This window comes from Herpailurus yagouaroundi, unplaced genomic scaffold, assembly GCF_014898765.1.
Source record: "Herpailurus yagouaroundi ecotype Mexico unplaced genomic scaffold, PumYag 164, whole genome shotgun sequence".
Lineage (NCBI taxonomy): Eukaryota > Metazoa > Chordata > Mammalia > Carnivora > Felidae > Herpailurus > Herpailurus yagouaroundi.
In genome coordinates this window covers 31,995,264-32,017,225 of record NW_024412405.1, presented here as the reverse complement: position 1 = coordinate 32,017,225, position 21,962 = coordinate 31,995,264, and the positions used below count along the sequence as shown (strand labels likewise).

The 21,962-nt window shown below is 32.4% G+C and overlaps 1 protein-coding gene and 1 long non-coding RNA gene across 16 annotated transcripts in view; both read right to left on the bottom strand.

Annotated features, from left to right (window-relative positions):
• MYCBP2 (MYC binding protein 2) overlaps positions 1 to 21,962 on the bottom strand; it is a 290,879-nt gene that overhangs the window by 55,513 nt on the left and 213,404 nt on the right. For 6 of the 15 annotated variants that reach the window (XM_040487281.1, XM_040487282.1, XM_040487286.1 and 3 more), the window contains 5 exons: positions 17,872 to 17,946; positions 15,122 to 15,346; positions 14,124 to 14,256; positions 10,276 to 10,398; positions 7,450 to 7,629 (listed from right to left, as the gene is read on the bottom strand). In XM_040487281.1, the coding sequence (XP_040343215.1) occupies positions 7,450 to 7,629; positions 10,276 to 10,398; positions 14,124 to 14,256; positions 15,122 to 15,346; positions 17,872 to 17,946 (736 nt within the window). The remainder of the gene's footprint in view (positions 1 to 7,449; positions 7,630 to 10,275; positions 10,399 to 14,123; positions 14,257 to 15,121; positions 15,347 to 17,871; positions 17,947 to 21,962) is intronic. The other 9 variants (XM_040487283.1, XM_040487288.1, XM_040487296.1 and 6 more) reach the window with 7 other exon arrangements.
• On the bottom strand, positions 5,864 to 7,443 carry LOC121037832 (uncharacterized). Its single transcript, XR_005794014.1, has 2 exons — positions 6,221 to 7,443; positions 5,864 to 5,983 (listed from the first exon to the last, which is right to left on the bottom strand). It is a non-coding gene; the product is annotated as an uncharacterized LOC121037832 (long non-coding RNA).

Sequence of the window (21,962 nt, the reverse complement as noted above, 5' to 3'; positions counted from 1 at the left end):
ATAAAGATTGAATTCCTAACATTTTTTGAAAGTCTAAAAAAGGCTGTTAAACACCTAAAGAAATTAAGCTGGGACAGACAATTGTTCTACGCATTTAATTTTTACAAAATTTGCTCATATTTGAACATAGTCTGATATAGTTAACTTTTTAAAAGATTTACATTTTTCAATTTAAAAAGAGAAGCAATCCTTAAGACATACATTGGTATCTATGAACAAAAGAAAAAACATTGATTAACTTTCAGGCAATTTGTTGGAAACTATATAATCATGTTCTTTTTAAAATCTCATTTTATAGGCAAAACAAACAATTATCAAATTCACCTCTGTGGAATTTTGATTCTTTTTGGTACATTACAGTTCACTAAAGAGAATATTAACAATATAAAAAACAAGATTTTTCTCCAGTACTCAATGAAGTCAATGTTGTCTATCTGGCATAAAATATCCCCTTATTAACAACAAGGTTCTTCATATGTCATTTATTCTTTGTCTTCTTTGTTTTGGATCCCAACTATTAAGTTCCCTGGAGTACTTACTTAGTTCATTTTCTGATCACAGCAACTTTGAGAGTCTACTGTGAATTGTATTTTAAAAAATCACTCCCTAGATGCTACTAATAAAAAAAAACATATAACTTTAATTTTTAATAAGGAAAGCATTCTCGTTTCAGTTTAACAAGGACAAATTGTGGTTCTGCTGTGAATATGAGAAACTTGACCTTGCTCCTGGGAACATAAACTGGAAAAATCAAGGCATAGGTCACAACCTGGTGGCAGTACACAAAACTGCAGTTCTGAGATTTAAAAGGGAGATATATTCTTTTTCTTTTTTTTAATGTTTATTTTTGAGAGAGAGAGACAGTGCAAGCGGTGGAGGGGCAGTGAGAAAGGGAGACACAGAATCTGAAGCAGGCTCCAGGCTCTGAGCTGTCAGCACAGAGCCTGATGTGGGACTCGAACTCGTGAACCATGAGATCATGACCCCCACCGAAGTCGGATACTTAACCGACTGAGCCACCCAGGTGCCCCCATATATTCTTTTTCAATGTTAAGTCAACAATAAGCAATGATCATAAATATTAAACAGAATATTAGAAAGGGCAGTAGAAATACATTATATTCAGGAGGTCAGGTGTCTAATCACATCACCCATGTCACTATCCTGAGACTCAAACAGGGGAAGTAATAGTGATGGAATATTTTCCACAGAACATCTCAAAGGAGGCTACAAATAACTGGCAGAAATAAACTTCATCTATTTTTACTTTTTGGGTCTTCTAGTTCTCAATATCAAGGAGGCAGTACAGCGGTTATACATTTTTTAGTCCTAGAATTACTGAATGCAATCCTAACATAGATATTTGAAAGAACTTGAGAAAGTTTTATAAATATATCTATGACAATGCTCAAATTTCACTGTATTCTGTCCATGCTTATATATACCTACATTTATGTGTATGTATATGTATTTATTAAGATATAAGAAAGAAATCTAATTCTATAGATCTTTCCCAAGCAATGATTATAAAATTTCACTGGGTTTATAGAAGAATGATAGGGACAGTGTTTCTGACCTTCTTCACCTGATTTAAATTTCACTGTACATTTATATTCTGCTCTGAACAGAATATCAGATATTTTTGACATTATTGATGCCTATAATAGGCAGCAAATGGTTAAGTCTAACTTGATATTTGGCAATTATTTATTTTAAAAATACCTACTTTTAAAAATAATAAAAACTACTTTATTGGTTCTTGAGATAATATATAAACATTCAACATAGTCAAAAGATGACAGTAACTGAACAAAATGCAGATAAAAAATAAATGTAATTAAGTATAATTATTATTCCCACTTCTGTCTAGTAATATTTTGGAGAGTTTAAAATAAAGTAATAGTAATTATTACACACTCTTAGCTAGCAGCTGTCTGGACTGACAGCTTTAGATAACAATTATCACTGCATAATCAGTACATCCGGAATCAGAAGAAAAGTGGAATTATGTGAATGCTACGGGAGCTTAAGAAATGGAATAGGAAATAAAATTTACTCACATAAATATTAGTATAACTAAATGAATTATAAAAGAATGAAAGCTGGAATAAAATTTCCAAGTGAAGGATAAAACAGAAATAAGCTTTTCACTAGAAAATAACATTAACCTACATAGGAAAGTCGGAAGGAAGATGATGAAACTCTGTTAAGGTGGATAACCCCCCAAACACAGCATGTGTCTAGATGACTTCTAAACAAAACTGCACCTGCATAAAACATACTCACAGCATATTACTGAATACACAGTAAATTCCAAGTAACTATGGTTAAGGAATATACAAGATTAAGGAAAAGCATATCATTTCAGAGTTTGTGATGGCTGACCAAGGAAAATTCTGAGCAAAATTTGATGTGTATATATACTAGGCCTGAGAAAGAATAACTTCAAAACATTCCATGAGAAGGTTAAGTATTACTCCTTAAGCCAATAATGTGAGGCACAGGAGGGCTGAAGATGCTATTAAAAATAAAAATCTGGCTCTCCACAAATCTTATTAGTTGCAAAGTTAAAAACGGTAACTACAGATCAGAGAAATCAGACACGTAACCATGTCCTGCCTTCAGAAGGATATAACACTTATGTAGTACAAAGACAGCTAAAACTGAAAACAAAACGAAAAGGTTTTTAGGATAAGATACTTCTGTTTGAAGAGAGAAGAAAAGAGTAGGCACATAAATCCAAGGTTCCATCCATGCCACACCTTCACAGGAGGCAAGTAAACAAATGGACAAATTCTGTGGTATGATTATAATGCAGGACAGAAATGACCTCTAGGTCTTGGAAACAAAGCTGGCCTCTATACTAACATTCATACTAATATTTCAACATAGTGTTACTCTATGAAGAATCGATCTCAAGACAAATAATAAAGTTATACTGTAAAAATGTAAACTGAGGAGAAGCCAGGAAACCTCAATTGTCCCTTTCCAAATTCCTTCCTGCTACTCCTCCACATTGAGAATAAACTGCTCGCTCTCAGGCTGTGATTTCTTCTAGTCTTCCTAGGAGCATAATAGATGTTAAGTGCTTGCATCAAAAGGCAATAATGATATCAAGTGATAACATTTACTGGGCACCCCGCTTTATGGATGAAGTAAAAAGGGCTCAGCTGTGTCACATAACCTACCTAAATAAAGCCAGTGAGTGGCTGAAAGGGAAATCTGAGTTTTAAGTTCTTTCCATCACTTCTTTCCATCTCTATAATGAACACGGTGCTTTAGTATATGTTGGTATTCTCAAGCCTAAATAAATATGCATGCAGATACTCAAGTGGACATTTTAAGTCACATGTAGCAAATGTTCTGTCTCATTTAAGAATGTGGCATACAGGTGTAACAGAAAAACTTGGTGCAAGATAACCTAGAGGTTTCCTATCTGGGTTTGAAAGTACTGTTATTTTGACATATGTTACATATTGAAAATGTCTGGGAGAATAGTAAATTGTCTTAATTATCATTTTTTCCACAAGAAAAATGAAAATAAACTATTAGGCCTCCTGGACAGTAGATCTTAAATGCCTCAGTCATTTGGAAGTTTTTCAGTTTTGGAGGATCTTGCTTAGGTATAAACTCCTAATTATCATTACTCAGTATAAACTCAGAATTATTAGACTTTGTATTGTCATATTATAGTGGTTTTAATTAGTACTGAAACATTCTTCCTCTTCTTTGAACATATACTCTAATATTGGAATACCTAGCATAAAATAACAAGAAACACATGATCTTAAATTCATGGTTTACACAGAAGAAAGTGATAATCTTAGTCATCTAGAGCCAATAAATATTCCTCCAATGCCTATGATATGTAAGACCCTGTCAGGGGCTATGAGACAGAAAATGATACTTTAAAAGGAATGAATAAAGATAGTGAAAATAAGCAGTGAATTATTCTTTCAGAATAATGGCAGAGATATCATTCATAACTTCAGTTCACTAGAACCCTATTGCAAAATCTTACTGATAATTGGAAATAAAAAAGTAAATTAGAGAACAGTAAAGAAAAAGCCTATATACACACTTCTCTCCCTCCCTCAGACCTATACACACATAAGACAAGGAAAATTTGTAATTTTATTTCTGTAATTATTCTACTTCACTAGAAAGTTCAAATAATATGTGTGTATATGTAAGTTTGCTACTATAAAAAAGTACCAAATTATTTTCATGTAACAAAATAAGTACCAATTCCAAAGATTAGTGAAAGCTATGCCTCTGGGAAAACAAAACTAAAGAATTATTGATAATTACACTCATAGAGGTTCTAAATAAAGTTAACATATGGGGCCGTTTATGTATGTCTATGTAGAGTTTGTATACTTAACTGGGAACTTGACTTATGACATTTAGGAAATCTTTTTTTCCTCTCCAACTATGCTACATTCTGAAAATTAAACTATAAAGTATAAATAAACAACCCAAACAAAGCTAATACTCTAGACTCGGTGCCAGGACAAATGTAGGCAGAAATTTTAAAAATATGTATCAAAGGCCAGTTTTGGCAGCTTTACTCAGTACGCAAAGCTGAATATTTAAAACATGGCCTTTGTAGTCAGTAGAACTGGTCTCACACTCTGGCTTTACCATTTTACTACGTTATTTCTAGGGAAAACCATTTCTACCGAGCTTCTGTTTCCTTACTTGTAAAATGGAGACATTATCTTAAATGAGGATGTATTAAAGTGTTTAAAGACAGTGTTTAGCACATAGCAGTGACTATCAATATAAGCAAAAAATTAGTATATATACTCCCCTATACATAATGTTTTCTTTTAGTATCACAAATGTGTAAGACAACAGTGATTCTCATTTTACTAATTAGTAATGAGAAGTTCAGTATGTAGCCGTCTTCTATTGTTTTTTTTTTCTTAAAGTTTATTTACTTTGAGAGAGAGAGAGAACGTGCCCCCTCTGTGCCCCTGTAGCCATCTTCTAAAGCGAGGTGAACTGCTGTTGTGATGGATGGCAGTGAAGTTCAGGAAAGAATACCTTACTCAGGTAGTCTTAACAATAAGCACACTCTGCCATATTTAATTTTCCCAATATGATGTGATGAATACCATTCAAACTTACTTCCAAGATATTAAAACTATTTTAGGTTCCATACTTTTTTTTTTTTTTTTTTGGTCATACTAAAAATTAAGAATTTTGGTTTCTGGAATTTGTAAAGTCAAACTTCAGTGATATTCTGATGAGAACTAAGAGGTTTAGAAGAAAGAGCTACATAATTCCCACTGTTGGAATAGAGACAAACGATGATTCAGAAAACTGGTAACTGAGATATGTTCAGGCCATGATTTCAAATTTGCTCCAAGACGGTGGTAAAAGAAAGCAGTGGTACTGATAACACTCAGACACAAGATGCATACAATTATTTTGACACAATGTCAGTTGGAAACCTATTATTCTTTGAGAGAAATAAGCCTGATTTTATTATGGTCTTTATATTTTGAAATATTTTATTAGATAATTTGGTAAAACAAAAATAATTACACTTTTCTTTCTTTCTTTTTTTTAATTTTTTTTTAACGTTTATTTATTTTTGAGAGAGAGAGAGACCGAGCATGAATGGGGGAGGGTCAGAGAGAGGGAGATACAGAATCTGAAACAGGCTCCAGGCTCTGAGCTGTCAGCACAGAGCCTGACGCGGGGCTCGAACTCACGGACCACGAGATCATGACCTGAGCCGAAGTCGGATGCTTAACTGACTGAGCCACCCAGGCACCCACTTTTTTTTTTTTTTTTTTTTTTGAGAAGACTTGAAATGACTTTTTGTGTAGAACAAAAATGTCCTTACTTTTTCCTGTTGTCTGCTGCTGCTATGACATTATCAGAGTCATTTCCTGTTTGAAATTTTATATCTAATAGGGATTTTCTGCCTAATTATGATTTTTTTCCTTTTTGTTTTTTCTCTTGTCTTTACCTTTTAAAAAAATTTTTTTTTTCAACGTTTATTTATTTTTGGGACAGAGAGAGACAGAGCATGAACGGGGGAGGGGCAGAGAGAGAGGGAGACACAGAATCGGAAACAGGCTCCAGGCTCTGAGCCATCAGCCCAGAGCCTGACGCGGGGCTCGAACTCACGGACCGCGAGATCGTGACCTGGCTGAAGTCGGACGCTTAACCGACTGCGCCACCCAGGCGCCCCTCTTGTCTTTACCTTTAAGACTTCCTGCAATCTGGGCATATATAAATGTAAAAAAACTATTGCTTCATTAAATGAGTAAACTAAGTTGTCACTTCTCTTTCCTTCATCTGTAATGCTTACCAAAGAAGGAAAAAGCTACTTCTCACACATGACACTGTCATATTTCCTTGAAATTCTTCTTTTAAGACACATTCAATATCTATATATATAGACAACGATTGGCTAGAAATTGATACTACTTATATTTCCAAACTACTTAATTTCATTAAACTTGCCTAATGTATAGTGCAATCCCAGAAAAGTTTATACTCTTGTATACTCTTTATCTAAGGTAGATAATAATATCCTAATGAGTAACATTATTTGCATGATCTGGGACTTTCATGAATTATCTCATTCAGTGAATACGTTTATATATTGTACAGCCGATAACATGAACTGAAAGCCAAGAAGAATATATTGCTGTCATACCACAAGAAGCTTTGAGAAGTTTATGTGGAGGCCTCAAGAAGTTATTAAAAAAAAAAAAAAAAAAAAGGGAACACTTGGTTAAGTGTAATTTGTTTGGGTCTATTTTCCAGATCAATGTGAATTACATCATGGATGGAGGGCTAGAGCAATCTTAGAAGGCATAGCTAAAAGCAAATAATCACTTTAGCACATTAAGAACAAGAAAAACAACAACAACAACAAAAAGCAAGAGAAGAAACAACAATTTGAGAAAATCTGGAAACCTCAAGTTGCTATACATTTCACAGATACCAAATTCACTTAAAAGAAACAAACAAACCTGCCCCGTACCACCTATCCTCTACCCACTGGTATAGTGAAATAGATCTATTCTCTTGGGGCATCCCTCAGTAACAAAAATCCAGTGTAAAACAATGAAAGTTAGCTCTGTAAGTGATGCTTAGTATAGTCATGCGTTTTATATAAAAAAATTTAAATGAAATGTTTTTCTTAACATGCTTTATGTATGTGTTTGCTTATGCTGGAATTAGAGAGCATAATAGCCATACTTTAATAACTATACTTAATAAAAAAATGTGTGATTAAAAAACAAATGTCTTAGCTGCACAATGTCTTAGCTCAAAATAGCTTAAATCCTTCAAAAATGTGGAAAGGGATAACATCCTCATGAAATAAAATCAGTCAAGTGAGTTGATAAATAATTAGTAACTGATACTCAGAACAAAGCTTCAGAAATGGTTTGATGAGGCAGGTAAGGCTGACAGACTTACTCTGAAGCTGAGGTTGCTGGAAGGAAAGGGGCTGTCCGAACACAAATGGGCTGTGGACTAGGGAAGAGGGAGGTTTTGCAGCTTGATCAAAGATGGAAGGAGCTGGGAGATTGGGCCGAGACTGAATGGAATTCAATATGGCACTCAGTTGGTCACCTGCAGTGGGCAAAACAGTCAAAACTACAACTTGTTATTAATTAACATCCAAAATGGCAAAGAATATGGTGCTTTATGACATTCAGATAAAGTTAAACACTAAATAAAACTATGCCAACTCAGGAATGAGTGGAAGTTGGTGATCATTATTCTCAAATTAGGGACCAAATGTTGTTATGTTGTTTTAATAATCTTACATAACAGCCCACCTATGAAAACAAATTCATGAAAATTTACACACAACATTGAGCAGCAGTGTGGGGGAATTCAGAGTCTATGAAGAATCTATGATAGAGAGGTTGACTCAATATCATACAAGTGTAAACTGAGATCTAAGCAAATGATGTCTTCTACATAATACCTAATAAATGACTAAATAACTCCACCTCATATGCAGTACTCTTCATGCAGAAAATAAGCAAATAATATGAAAACATTTTTTTTAAGTAAATGTAGAACTGAAGGGAGGCAAAGTATATGTTATTAACTTAGTAATATATTTACATTAGAGTTAATAAATTATTATTTTCTTTTTTTAAATTGTTACTGCCAAAGAAATTATACTTCTTAAAGCATGAGCTCCTTTGCTTGGATGGATAATATAACAATCTTTAAGACTTATAAGATAAAAAGGAGTATGAGCTATCTAATTGGAATAGTATCTCAAGTATGAATTCTGACATTCTCCCTTGAAATTACATACACAGGACTTTAACAGAAAAATATTTTTAAAACTATGAAACAATATAATTAGATGGATGATCCTTAGCTTCTTCTTTAGGAGATTATATGTATTAAACATTTTAAATAATACTGAAAAAGAGAAGAAGAAAAAATATATCTAGATTAGTTGATGTAAAAACTGGAACACAGTACCTTTCCAGCCATATTCCCTAAATATAATAAAGTTTCTTAAGTGAAGACTTCAAATGAAACAGCAAGAAAGAATAGACTTATATGGAAAGAACTGTATACATAGCTACATATGTCCACTTTTCAAAAATTTATGTTGTAGATTTCAGGAAGGATTTTAGAAATTATGAAGAATTTTATAGAATTAAGAATAAAGAATTTTTATAAAAAAATTTCTTGATCTTGGACAGTATAAACAGTTAAAAAATGGGAATTAGTTTAAAGGTAAGTTCACTAACAAAGGTCAGATATATTTAATTAGATTTAAGTTTCTTAATATTCCTTTGCACCATCTAAGTATTTTAAAAGCCTATTAAAAAATACAAACAATGTAAGCAAAAATTACACTTTTAAAAAGCGGTCCTTCATTATTTCTATTTAATAACAAATGTTATCAGCAATGTTTGTCTCTTTAAATTCCTACGATATTTAAGTAAATTATATTTTGAAGACTGATTTAAAGTGAGAGCCACCAGTACAATTTAGACACTTTAGAGACTGACAGCATACAATTTGAATTAAACATGGCTCCAGAACAGACTACTAATGAAGTAGAGTAGTAGTAAATAAACACTGAGATTTTAATTTAAGGATTAATAATGGGAGAGAGAAAAGGACATGAAGAAAACACCATCAAGCATTTCCCCTACTTAAGTATGAAGGTCTAGCTCAAGTTAGTTGCAATCTGAGCTACCAGAAATGAGCAAGCAGGCAGTCCCCAAGTCTGCAGGATAGACCAACACAATAGAGTAGGAAAAGCCAAAAGGAAATCTTGTAGCTAGGCTTCTTTCACATAAATACTTTGTGGAAAGCAATAAAGATATCAAACAACATGTGGTTTTATTTTAAACTGAATATCTCCTCTACATTGATGTCATTTTGCATTTTATTGATGATTTCATTATTTCATTTGCTCTGCAAGTCTAATGATGCTGTATTTGTTCCTCGAAATCAAATCCTATGAATTAGTGTAAATGACATTTTACAATAAAATTATTTCCATGTAGGCTATCTTCTCCCTCCTACCCATCATCCCACTTGTATGCTACTTGCTGACAATATGCTGATTTAGGAGGAGTCAGGATCATATGTATAGAAAAGAAAAGGAATGTGTCTGAATTTTAGATGAAATCCAAGTATAAATTATTCTGAAATAATTATTGTTTGGATCGTCCATCATGTTGGTCTCTTCTAATACTGCAGACAAAACCAGCTTACACACATTTTATTTCTTTGGCTTGGGGTTTTTGTTTTCCTTTTTACAACTTTCTGATTTCATTATACATACCAAACCCGAATATAGCCTATTTCACATAATTCTAAATTAACTAAGATAACATGGCTAAACACTCAAAACCATGTGTATGTAATAAAGCTGACATGTAATATTACTTAAAACATTTTGATTTTAAATGGATCATTGTGGAAGGTTCCTTTTTGCTCATTAACACTACTATTAATAATAAGTGAGTGATAAAAACAATAGTTCTTTTACTATTACAGTGTCATTGAATTTATGATGTGAATTCACAGTGAGTATCTTTAAATAGGAGCAAATAAGCAAAAACTACAAACATAAGCTAAAACTGGTAAAAATGACACTCTAAAAGAACACCTTTGCAAACATTTTGATTGTTAGTTTTCTAGGAACAAACTTTAATAAAGTTTTGTGGGTGAACAGTAATAAAAATGGTTAAAAGAGAAGGTAATAAAAATATTAAAGTTGGGTAGGTAAAAGACTCACTTTCAAACACCTACCTTTATTATTTCCAAGTCCATAATCAAATCCTTGGGCACTGCAACTTGCCCCTTTATTAAAAGCTTGCACTGAGAAAGGGCTTGGAGGAGGAGTCTGAGAATTTTGATCCAGAAGAACTTGTTCTATAAAAAAAGACACAGCTATAAAATTAGTTTCTTATATGCTATTCCCCTATTCATAGAATGAAGAGAAAGTTACCAAGAAATACTTTATGATGGTTAGATTTTAAAACCTCACATTAAGACTTGATAATAAGTCTAACAACTAGGTCATTGATACTAACAAATTATACGACAAATCTTTGTTTTCATTATCAAATACACGGTGAAACTTAGAAACTGGATATGGTCTTATGAAGCCAATTTACTATCATTGTGGCTGGATATATCATTGAATGCATACTAGTATTTTTGGATCAGGAGCTCCAATTTGTGACAGATTTATACAAGAGCACTTTATAAAATAAAAATGGGTACCCTATAAACCAGAAATCAAAATATTTTGTGTATTAGCACTCAAATAGAAATGTCTAAATATATGCTCTTTTTTTTTTTCCTATTTGAATGCTAATATACAAAATATTTTTAGTTCTGAATGTAAAAATTGTGGAAAATTTAACTTTTAACTTATTTTTACTTATTATATAAGGACATTTCCTCTAAATGAAGGGATGATAAATCAGGTCACATAGAGCTATTCACACATGCTCAAGTCAATAAATGTATCATAATTCTTATTTCAAGGAAAAAAGGCAAGTATTTTATCCAGTTTACAACATAAATTAATAAACTAAGGTATCCTTTATTATCAATGAGATGGCCATAAGACCTTGTATGATATAATACTAAAAACACAAATACCATAATTCAATAGTCATATTAATGCCAGCTAAAAAAGGGCAAAATAAAATCTGTCAAATGCAAGGTAAAAGGAGAAAAAGTATCTATTCTATCAAAACAACTTTACAGATAATGAAGTCTTGAGTATATTTTTTAGAAATCAAGATCTCTTCAAAAAGAAAATGGAACTAGAAAATGTGGTGTTTTCTTCCACTTGCATTTTCCTTTCACTTACATTTCTAGACTTTTTTCAACAAGTCAATCCCTCAGCACTTCCCTTAGGCAATAGTGTTTAGTGTCAGATATTTCAGCAGTGGAATAGGTTTTCTGGAAAATACTCAGGAACACTAATCTGAATGGGAAAGACAGCATCCCTCTCACCCTCTAGACTCAGAATGGTCTCAGCATCAAGTATAAGGTCTGTTTTTAACCAGACCAGTAACTTTGCCTACTAGCTTTATTTGCAAATATCAAAGACCTAGAAATAATTTTTACCAAGAGCAAATTTTTGTTGTACTTCTACTACCTCATACAAATTACTATAGTGCCAAATCCTCTTACTTCCACATTAAATACAGTTACATACTAATATCAACGAGCAGACTATTTGGATACAACATCAACTAATCGTAGTGATTTTCAGGCACTAACTTCTTAACACTTTTTCCTGATCACCCCAGGTCTTACGTTAAAAACTTAACATCACTTTATATAAGAGCAAAGGACCATTAAGTGTTGATAGAGAGAAATTTAAACTCCTCTTACACTGCTTTTAGGGTTGAATATCTTACTTAGCAGAAATAATATACTAATTTAAGAAGCATTTTAACTAAGAAGAACCGTCTACTTTCTAAGTATATAGAAATAAAACTCTCCATTTAAAACTCAGTCTTCAGTATAGAGGGCATTTTACATTTTAATCATAACAGCTAACCTTACCATCTGCTAGTTTTATGTTATTATTTGTTCATTTGGATTTCATATGGAACTTATAAATTATTTTCATTTTGTAAACGAGAAAACTGAAGCACAGAGATGTCAGGTTAATTTGGCCAAGGTTACACAACTGAAAAGCTGTGGCGCTGGTATCTGTACCCTAGCAGTCCAGCTCCAGAGTTCACTCTTACACTTCAGCTATATTGACAGTTAAAAAAATAATTAAGCTAGGAAGTTACTTTGATAGTTACCCAAACCATTCTCATATTATTTACCTATGTCTTATATAAAGCTGACCTCGCTTTATGTATTTTCATTTATATCAGAATATGCATATATAGTGGAAATGTTTAGGAACTTCTGAATATGTAATATATATATTAAGTATATTATAAATGGGAAGGTTATTTTGTAAAATGTCTAAGTTTCATCAAATGAAGCCATTCTCATTCTCACAACATAATGAAGAATAGGTATACCAACCCAGAACATTATTTTACAACCACATCAGCTGTGATTACGAAGTGTGTCTGTAAAGACAAGGGAAGTAGCAGGTTCTCAGATTCTATTCAATGATTACTGACACAGAGTAGTGTGCTGTAATGAGCACAGCATCTCAAATACAAATGCAGTTTCTGGCTCAGGTAATACATCTGCCATACATCTAGCTATATAACCACAAGCAAAAGTCATTTCAAATCCATGACCTTTAGTTTCCTTACCTGTAAAATGAAAATTATAGAACTTATTCAAAGGCTTATTGTGGGGAAAAAAAGGAAAAATGTTTAATGTATACTGTTAATACAGTAAAACCTTGGTTTATGAGCATAATTGTTCTGGAAACATGCTTGTAATCCAAAGCAGTCATATATCAAAGCGAATTTCAAGAACCACTGGCTAAGTTGTGATCATGAGACATTCGGCGTTAGGTACTACTTGTATTGCAAGACATCGCTCATTTATCAAGTTAAAATTTAGGATAAATGTTTGCTCGCCTTGTGGAACACTCACAGGACAAGTTATTTGCAACCCAAGGTTTTACTGTAGTCTAAATGTACTCTGTCATTCATGAAGTTTCAAACTTTTAAAAGATCTATTTATACTTATGGCCATATTGCCTCTTGGATGGTAAGTACTACGTATTTATTCTCTTTTGGATAAATACCCATGTTCTTTCATTTATCTGACCTTTTCCTATAAATTTTAGGATTTTGAAGAAAAAAAATCTATGCTTGACTTATCCACTTATTTTGATGCCCTAATATTTTTGTGATTCAACTTGTATTTACAAAACTTAATATGCAATTAAGTGCCAAAACTGTTTCAGAACGAGGAATACAAAGATTAAAAACCCTGTGCCTGTCCACAAGTGACTCACAATCTCGATATAAAGAAATAAAAATTAACTTCAGTATGATATCAGTTTTATTCTAGCGGTAAATATAGTTCTTTAGGAACTTAGAATTCTTGACTCTGTAAGGATCAGTTAAAGCTTCACCCAAGTGATGACATGGTCTGAACTTGGAAGAACCATGTTTTTGTCCCAGGAGAATGAAGAGAAGGGGACAATAAAGAAAACTTTTTATTAACTGAGATTATTGAAAAAGATGAAGTTGAAAGCTGAAACTCTAACAACAAAATAGGAACCCCCCAAAAGATGCTATGCATTTATCCAATGCTCCTATCCTGAGACAAAATTAAATCAAATGAAATTGCCTAGGAGAAGTACTATGATTGACAATTTGAAAAGTGAACTTCCATTTAGTGGTTAAAAAAAAAAGGTAAAACATTCAATCCTGGACTGGCATAGAATAAGGAGTCATACAAATCTACATCAATGGGAAAAAAAAGAAAACATAGTTTGCAAAGATGGATTCATATGTTTCACATTTTCTTTTAACTCTCTTCGTACATGTGCTGAGTACCCATTATTTTCACAAACAAATTTTAAGAATTGTAAGAATTTTTAACTTCAGTTTTTCTCTTTACTTAAAAAATAAACACACAAAAAGTTGTTTACTTCTGCATTTCAAAGGTTAATCAGAATAAATCACAAATTTAAGCCAACTTGCCATCTTCATGTCGAAGGTATTGGTTTCCGCCTCTGTCTCTAGCTAAGGACCATGCCTCTCCTTCATCACTCTCACAGAACTCTACCATGCTGTTCTTATCCAGCTGCACCCACGCACCTTCAGAATTGGTTACCTAGCACATAACAAAAAGCACGATTGATTGGCTTGATTCTTTCAGGGTACTCAGGCTGAAAACCAGCAAAAAGTTTAAGTGTTTGAATAGGGTAAGCATTCCAAAAGTTACCATGAAATTAGATTCTGAAATTAAGACCACAGCCTGAGGTAAGACAGAAATCAATAAAAAGTTCTGTAAAATGCTGCTTATTTATGACTTCAGTAAAAATAGTAACTTTTAAGGCACAGGACAACCTCTAAATAACTTTACACATTACCCCAAAACACGTGGCGCTCTCTCTTTTTTTTGTTTTGGCACCTAAAATATCCCAACATAGCAAACTATTATTTAGATTGGTAGTGTCTATAATACAACTTGAAAATGACCCTGACACTGAGAAATAGCATGACACACTACATCTTCAAGCTCATCAGCTGAGGCAAATGCCACCGTTAACTAAAAAGTTTTATTTGCTCAGGACTTCAGTGAGACACATAAATGAGAACAAAGAAATAAACTCTTTGTATATGTCACATCTCCATACCAATTCATAGTAAATATTTTAAAGTGCTGTTAACCCATGACATTATAGTACATTTATAATAATGAAAGGATATATGTACATACCAAACATTCATATATACAATACAAATCATTTTGTTAATATAAATACTGTTTTCAGAAGGATAATTATGAGAATAAAATTACTTAAAAAAGAAGCACAGAAAAATGATGTTAGTAGTATTTGCATTACAAGTAAGGATAAAGAACATTAATGTTTAAAAACCTGGGATGGAAATGGCAACCTTTGGAAGAAAGAGATGCTCTGGTATTATATTAAAAAGGAATAATTTAGAAGTCATGAAGCTACAAGAATCCATACCTCTCCCACTGCTTTGACTTTGTTTCCCAGAACTAACATTCCAATTGGGATACCTCTAAGGTTAGGGCAGCTTCTGATGTTGTGACCGGAAGGTCCCGTCTTCACTACCTTGTACATGCCTGGCCCTCCTCGCAAGAACGGCATATCTTGTTCTTGCATTGTTGCTTCCTGTGGGCAGCAGGAGTTTATATCTTTGAAAAAGTCATCAGTATTAGTTTTAGGTTCCTGAAAATTTGAATAGGAAAAAAAAAATAAACAAAATACAATCTATTACCACTTTCGACATCCTATTATTAATAGCTTTTACAGCAAGTCTTTAATACTATCAAATAAGAGAATACATATCCAAAAATAACTGAAGTATACACATTAACACGACTACCAAAGAATCTTTTAATGTTTCAATGCTGAGTAATATTTAAAAGAAGAGAAGAAAATATAGCAGAAAGAGCGAATGAACCTCTGGCTTTTGCCCACCACAATTTAAGAAATATATAGTACTTGATTTTATTTTTATTTTTTAATGAAATATTAAACAGTAGGAAAAACAAAAATAATATACTCTGTGAACCACAACTGAATAATTTTGAGTCATTATTACTGCATTGCTGTATGTTGGTACAGGTTAAAAAGTCTAAATCTTCATTTCCTTCCACTTTGTAATAATTACTTACAAATAGAGAAAACACGTGTGAAGATTCTAGAAACTTGTCTATAAACAGGATAGCAATGACAAAAAATGTGCATAAAATATAGCTACATCTTAGTATTTACTAGGTTAAGGATAAATATAAGAATGCTTATAAGATTTTAACAACTCATACTTCCTTAATGTAATACAAATAAAGATGTCCTGCTAGATCTGCTAGGCCAATACTAAACAATGATATATTAATGCTATTAACAGAAAAAGATGATTATGCTTTTAGAGAGATTAATATCAAAGATGCATTTTTACATAAATACAATGCATTTAGATATAAAAGAATTGCTTCTAAAATGAAAGAAAAGGACATGCCCTAAATTTTCTATTGAATCTGAATGAAATTGTTCCCTATGTGAATGCAATAAAGATAAATAATAACCTTCTCATATTTGCTCTTTGTGAAGGAGTAAAGTTCCACACTGGGGGCTCTTCCATTGTCATTATTACTTCTTTAAAACAGATTTAAACTGTACTTTTAAATACAGTAGTAAAGACTACAAATTATTTTATGTTTAAATACAACAAAAGATGACCCTAATGGGGCACTTATTTAAACAGTGCATTAAAATTAAATTAATATTTAGTAATACCATAAACATGGAATAAAAATGAAAAAAACACTAATATACTATTTATGCAAGATAAAATACTACTAAATAGCTCTATCCCTCTAAGTAGTCTCATACTAAAGGGTCTTCCTTTCTATAATAAAAAATTAAAAATGAAATTCTTAAGTTAAAAAAATGTAGATTCAAGAATTCTGTGTACCTGTGACTTTAACTCAGTATATGGTCAGGGAAAATTTTTAACCCACTATTAACCTTCACATAATATTCTATTAATTTCATTGTGGTGATGAATAACTTTTAGGTGTATAAATATGTACTATGGACAATATTTATTTACATTTAATATGATAATACTTGAAAAATGTAGATTTATAATCTGAAATAAACTTAAAATATGCATTGTACACACCCATGCATATATACTCATAAAAACTTACATATGAATAAAGAGTGTGCTCAAAATGAAAATGGAGGGTCAGGTCTAAACTTTAAACTGTTCTACTACACTAACAATGTTTTCAGTAAACATTTAAAAATATGTAGTTGTGAATAACCAATTTCAGTAAATACATCAGGCTACTTCATAGTTGGAAGAGGCAAGTTAGTCCTATTTACAACCATTTTTTAAAAAATTACATGGTATGATGTCAAAAATAACAAGCAAATATTAGATTTAGTGAAAAATCAATTTTACTGGTATTCACTGATATATTTAGAGCATTTAATTAAGTTATAACAGTATTTCCAAACTTTGGTCATTCAGCAGAACACAAGAGACGAGTCTTGGCAAAAACTAATAATAATTGCAAGTTGTTCAGCGAAAGGCAATATATGAGAACTTTTATTAAAATATTTAATATTTTATTGAATAAACTATGCAAATTAATAACTGTTAAACAAAGTCTATCCATTTTTTTTTTATAGTGCAGAGAATGAAAAGAACTGACAGACAAATAAGTCATAGAAGTATGGTTGCCATTCTCAAGGAACCCTAATATACATGCTTTAGCCAATACAGAAATGGAAGGCCTGGGGACCAGTGTAAGAAATGGATGAAGTGCACTGTAATTTTTTTTCTCTTTGCATTCCCACCCCATTCTCAGATGAATATCCAAAAGGGCATTGTGAAAAGCTAGGGAAGAAGAGAAGAGCCATGGATTTGGGACTTTCCCATCAAAACAAGCAAGCTGAGAAAGCCAGATGTGGATGTAATTATGGGAGAAGCTAGTCATAAATTAAATACAGCAAATTTGAAGTCACATAAAAGTTCAAATTAAACTAATAATACATTCTTTGACAAAAGCAGAGGGAAAAGGATTACCAGGGAAACTCAATTGTAGCACTTTGTGTCGATCTTTTTCGGCAAAAAGTCTTTCATTAACCTTAAGCAAAGGCTTCAAAAGATAGAAGGCAAAATTTGTTATACATGCTGAAATACCTGAATATTGTTTGACTGTTCCTTACAGTTAACTCACCTGGGGAAAAAAAGCTTTGGAAGTCCATGAAAATACGTCCAAGTCCCTGACTCCTTGGCTAGCATTAAAGATACTCTGAGCGACAAAGTTTAAGAAAGAAAAATATCAACAAAGAAAGGGAACAGGATATTATCTACAGAAGATGTGTTCACAGTAACAACATTGTTCTGTACTCTAGCACCAGCACTGTGATAGTATTTTACTACAGGGAAACTGAAGCCACCTGAGTAAACCATACAGCAAAGAAAGACTGATAAATAAGTTTTTGTCAAAAGCTCTCCATGGATATAGTGTGTCATGCCATTTACTAAAATTAAGAGCCAGACATTTATTTAAAGCTTAAGACAGTCAATGCAAGCAGGAAACCTTAAAACTCTTTTAAATGACGACGTATCTGTTCCAATACAAGCCAGATTTGTTTTATGACAGAAAACAGTCTGCTGTTTTATAAAGAAAAGGTAAATAATATAGATTGTATAGATAGTGCAACTATTATTATGAATATTAATGGCATGGAGAATCTGTGAACATTTCCACTTTTTAAAATACAAAAAACATCAAGAAGTCAAAAATCTAGGTCATTTTTCAATCTCCCTTTCTTCTCTAAATGAGGAAAAATCATTCAGAAATGTTACTGAAAGCTGTTAGCATATTTGTTAAGAAAAGTACACAGAAAAACATACAACTTGAATCTTTTCTTAAAAGACAGGCCTAGTTTTTGCTATCACCAAGTTTAGGAAATGCATGGAGCCTTTATGTTAAAATCTAAAAATATTCTGTTAAATAACCAACTCGCAGCAGCAGTCCTAGAAAAGTCAACATCTTCACAAAATGTCTTAATGAAAATTTAAGTAATATACATTTTAGATAAAAATATGCTATTGAATATATTTGATCTGAAATTAAAATCTTCCCAGTGAGTAGCAATTACACAATTTTACTGCTTATGTAAATACTGTGACAAATGGTTATTTTGAACAAAAAAGAGGACACTCAAAATGTTAATAAAAGCTTTCCAAAACTTCAACACAAAAGAAACAACACAATTCCCAACCAATTATAAGCCATTTTAGATAATGACAATTTAATATTCTTTAACCCTGTATTTTCCTCATGTATTTATGTATGGAAAGATGCAGATACACACCCATATACATACACATATATGCTAATTCAGAGATATAAGACATATAACAGCCAGAAAAAGGGGTTCCTAGTAACATGCCTACAAATGAATGCAAAACAAAACCAAGACCAAAAACCAAAGCCCCCTTTCATATTTAAAAATGAATAGCAAATAGGGTCCTTTCTCTTTATGTGAAGTGGAAACATGATGAAAGCATTTTAAAATGCTATTTTTTTGGGGAAAAAGATGTCTTTACTGGTTCATTCATATATATAAGAATTTTTGAACTATGTGCTCAAAGGTTTTTCTCCTTCACAGAAAACAGTGGTGCAGACCTTTTGACATAAAACAATATTGAGGTATTCTTTAGCATTTTCTATTTTTTATCATAATTTTTTCTACATTAAAAGCAATGTAAAAAGCATCGTGAAAAGCAAGGCAGATGGAGTTAGTGATAAAGAAGCAATATGGTGATTCACAATATTTGAAGCTTGTACCTCTCTTTTATTTCCATGTGCAAACAAGTGTTTTGAGTCTGAGTACATGAATTAACAAGTGATATAACTGCTAACCATTGTGATAAATTGCCAATCAAATCATTTTTGTACATGTTAATTATATGTGGATTCAAATTTGACACTTGTTTGCTTTTCTCAATTTGTAGAAAATTCCAGTAAACACTAGTTTACTACTTTTAAAATACGGTATCCAAATAAAATTACATTTATCAAATACCAAAAATGCACCAGATAGAAAGCTGGAGTTTAAACATAAAATAGACTTGCACGGTTTTCTTTAGAAAATTTAGGCAAGTTTAGTCTAAAGACATGAACATGCATGAAAATAATAATATCTCCAAAGTTTCAATTTCTAATTATTAAAATACATAAATTAGCTTTCATAGATTAATAGGAGTACCACTATATGCAAACACACACACACACACACACACACACACACACACACACACACACACCCCTACAATAATCTAAATCATTTTGTACTCAAAGACTGTTTTAAAGGCAAAAAAGTTCTGTTAGGAAAATTAAAAATTAAAGCATACTAAAATCCTAACTAAATTAATGATCACCAAACTGCGGATAATTTTTCAAGGCACAGAAGATCAAATAAGTGAAAAATATTCATTGTGAAAATACATGACCAAACATGCCAAATGCTCACGCAAAAAAATGCTTAATAATTCTTTCACTGTGCTAGATGAGCACGGAGTTAAGAGTTGCCATTTTTAAAGAGAAAAAGATAAAATGTCTCCGAAAAATTAAACACAGCATACACAAAAACAATTAGTGTTATTTTAATTGCCTTAATTTCATTCTGTTAATGGTGCATTAATACTTAGTATTTACTAAGGTTAAATAGTAAAAACAGATTATGCATATACATACACCAATCTATTAACATAACAAAACCAAGCAATTCGGGGTATGTTAAAGCTGTGGCTACCAGGCATCATCAGGTAACCCAAGAGAATGAAATGGGACATAAAATGGGAGAAACATTTGCTAATTTTACCAATTGCCCCAGGTAATGCTATCAGAGAGATTACCAAAAGATATTTTCCCTTCATCTCTCCTCCGTATGTTCCGGTCCCTAAAATTTGAAGAAATCAACCTACTTTCTGTATGTGAACATCAATCAGCATATGGAGGAAGGAAGTGGTTTGTATAAATGCCTGGAGATGTTTGGACACATGAGCTGTTTCTCCAAGAATTCAGATAATATAGCCATTATAAAGATATCTTAGAATACTTCCATCCAGGTATCATTTACTCTCCTTGATATACCCTCTACCACTCAACCTTCACAATGTTGGAAGACCTCATTTCTGACAAAGTATCCAAAGAATTGGGCCTAGAAGTTTTAAATCACTAATATCTCCTATCCTAGAAGTAAACTCGTTTTCCCCCCAAAATGTAAGGTCTATTCCAGGCATATTTTCCCCAATGTATGAAACATTCTATTAGCTTACATTCTGTAGCTTCCAGATCTTTAGAATTTTAATTTAAAAATCAACATTTTATGCCTTCTGTCTTCTCAGACTGACCTACGTCACCTTCAACATGTATCACGGTACTCATCCTCATTCAACCATTAAGGTTATGAATATTTACATTTACTTAACTTGGGAGTTCTACTAAAGTGGTATGATTTTTATAGCTATATTTACTTTGTCCTTTTGTGACCATATGTCTCCTTATCTATTACTTTCTACTTGTGATCTTGAGAGAGTAGCTATCTGTTGACACTAGAAAAATAAGAATGATAAAATACATGACATCACAGGTCACAACAAAATTAAATAAATGAGAGAAAAGTAAATGAGAAGAAGCAGCATATAGGTGATAGGAATTATTCTGAACAGTACATCATACCAAATGCCAAGCATTAAAATGTAGTATTCAACAAAGGTGAAAGCCTACCGTGCACAAAATATAATATTTAACATTTTGGAAGAAAAGAATATGAGTAAGAAGGGATTCTTAATGAGTCCTTAACCTTAAGGAGCTTAACAAGAGAAGTAAAATGTATACAAATACAAATGGGCTGAAGGGAAGAAAAACAAACTAAACATTATGGGTAAGAAGTAGAGCTCTTCTACTTCGACCTGAGAAAAGAGAGGGAAACCTAATTTCCCCAGTACTTATGTGATTCCTACCCCCAATCTTTTGCTTTGTCAGCCCTTATCAACTAGTTTTCAGTTCCCAAACACAGCAGGCCTCCATAACTTTGGACATTTGATTCTTTGTCACTTTTTCCTGACAACCTTTCTTCAAGACTTTTTCCCTCCTCACATATCACCTAGGTGAAGTCATTCTGTAACTTATTACAATGCAACTTAATTATTTGAATGTGGCATGTCTGCCATATTATACAATGAGTACTCCAAGAGCAAGAACTGCACTCCCATCTTATTGATTTCATATCCCTTCCCTCCCCCTCTTCA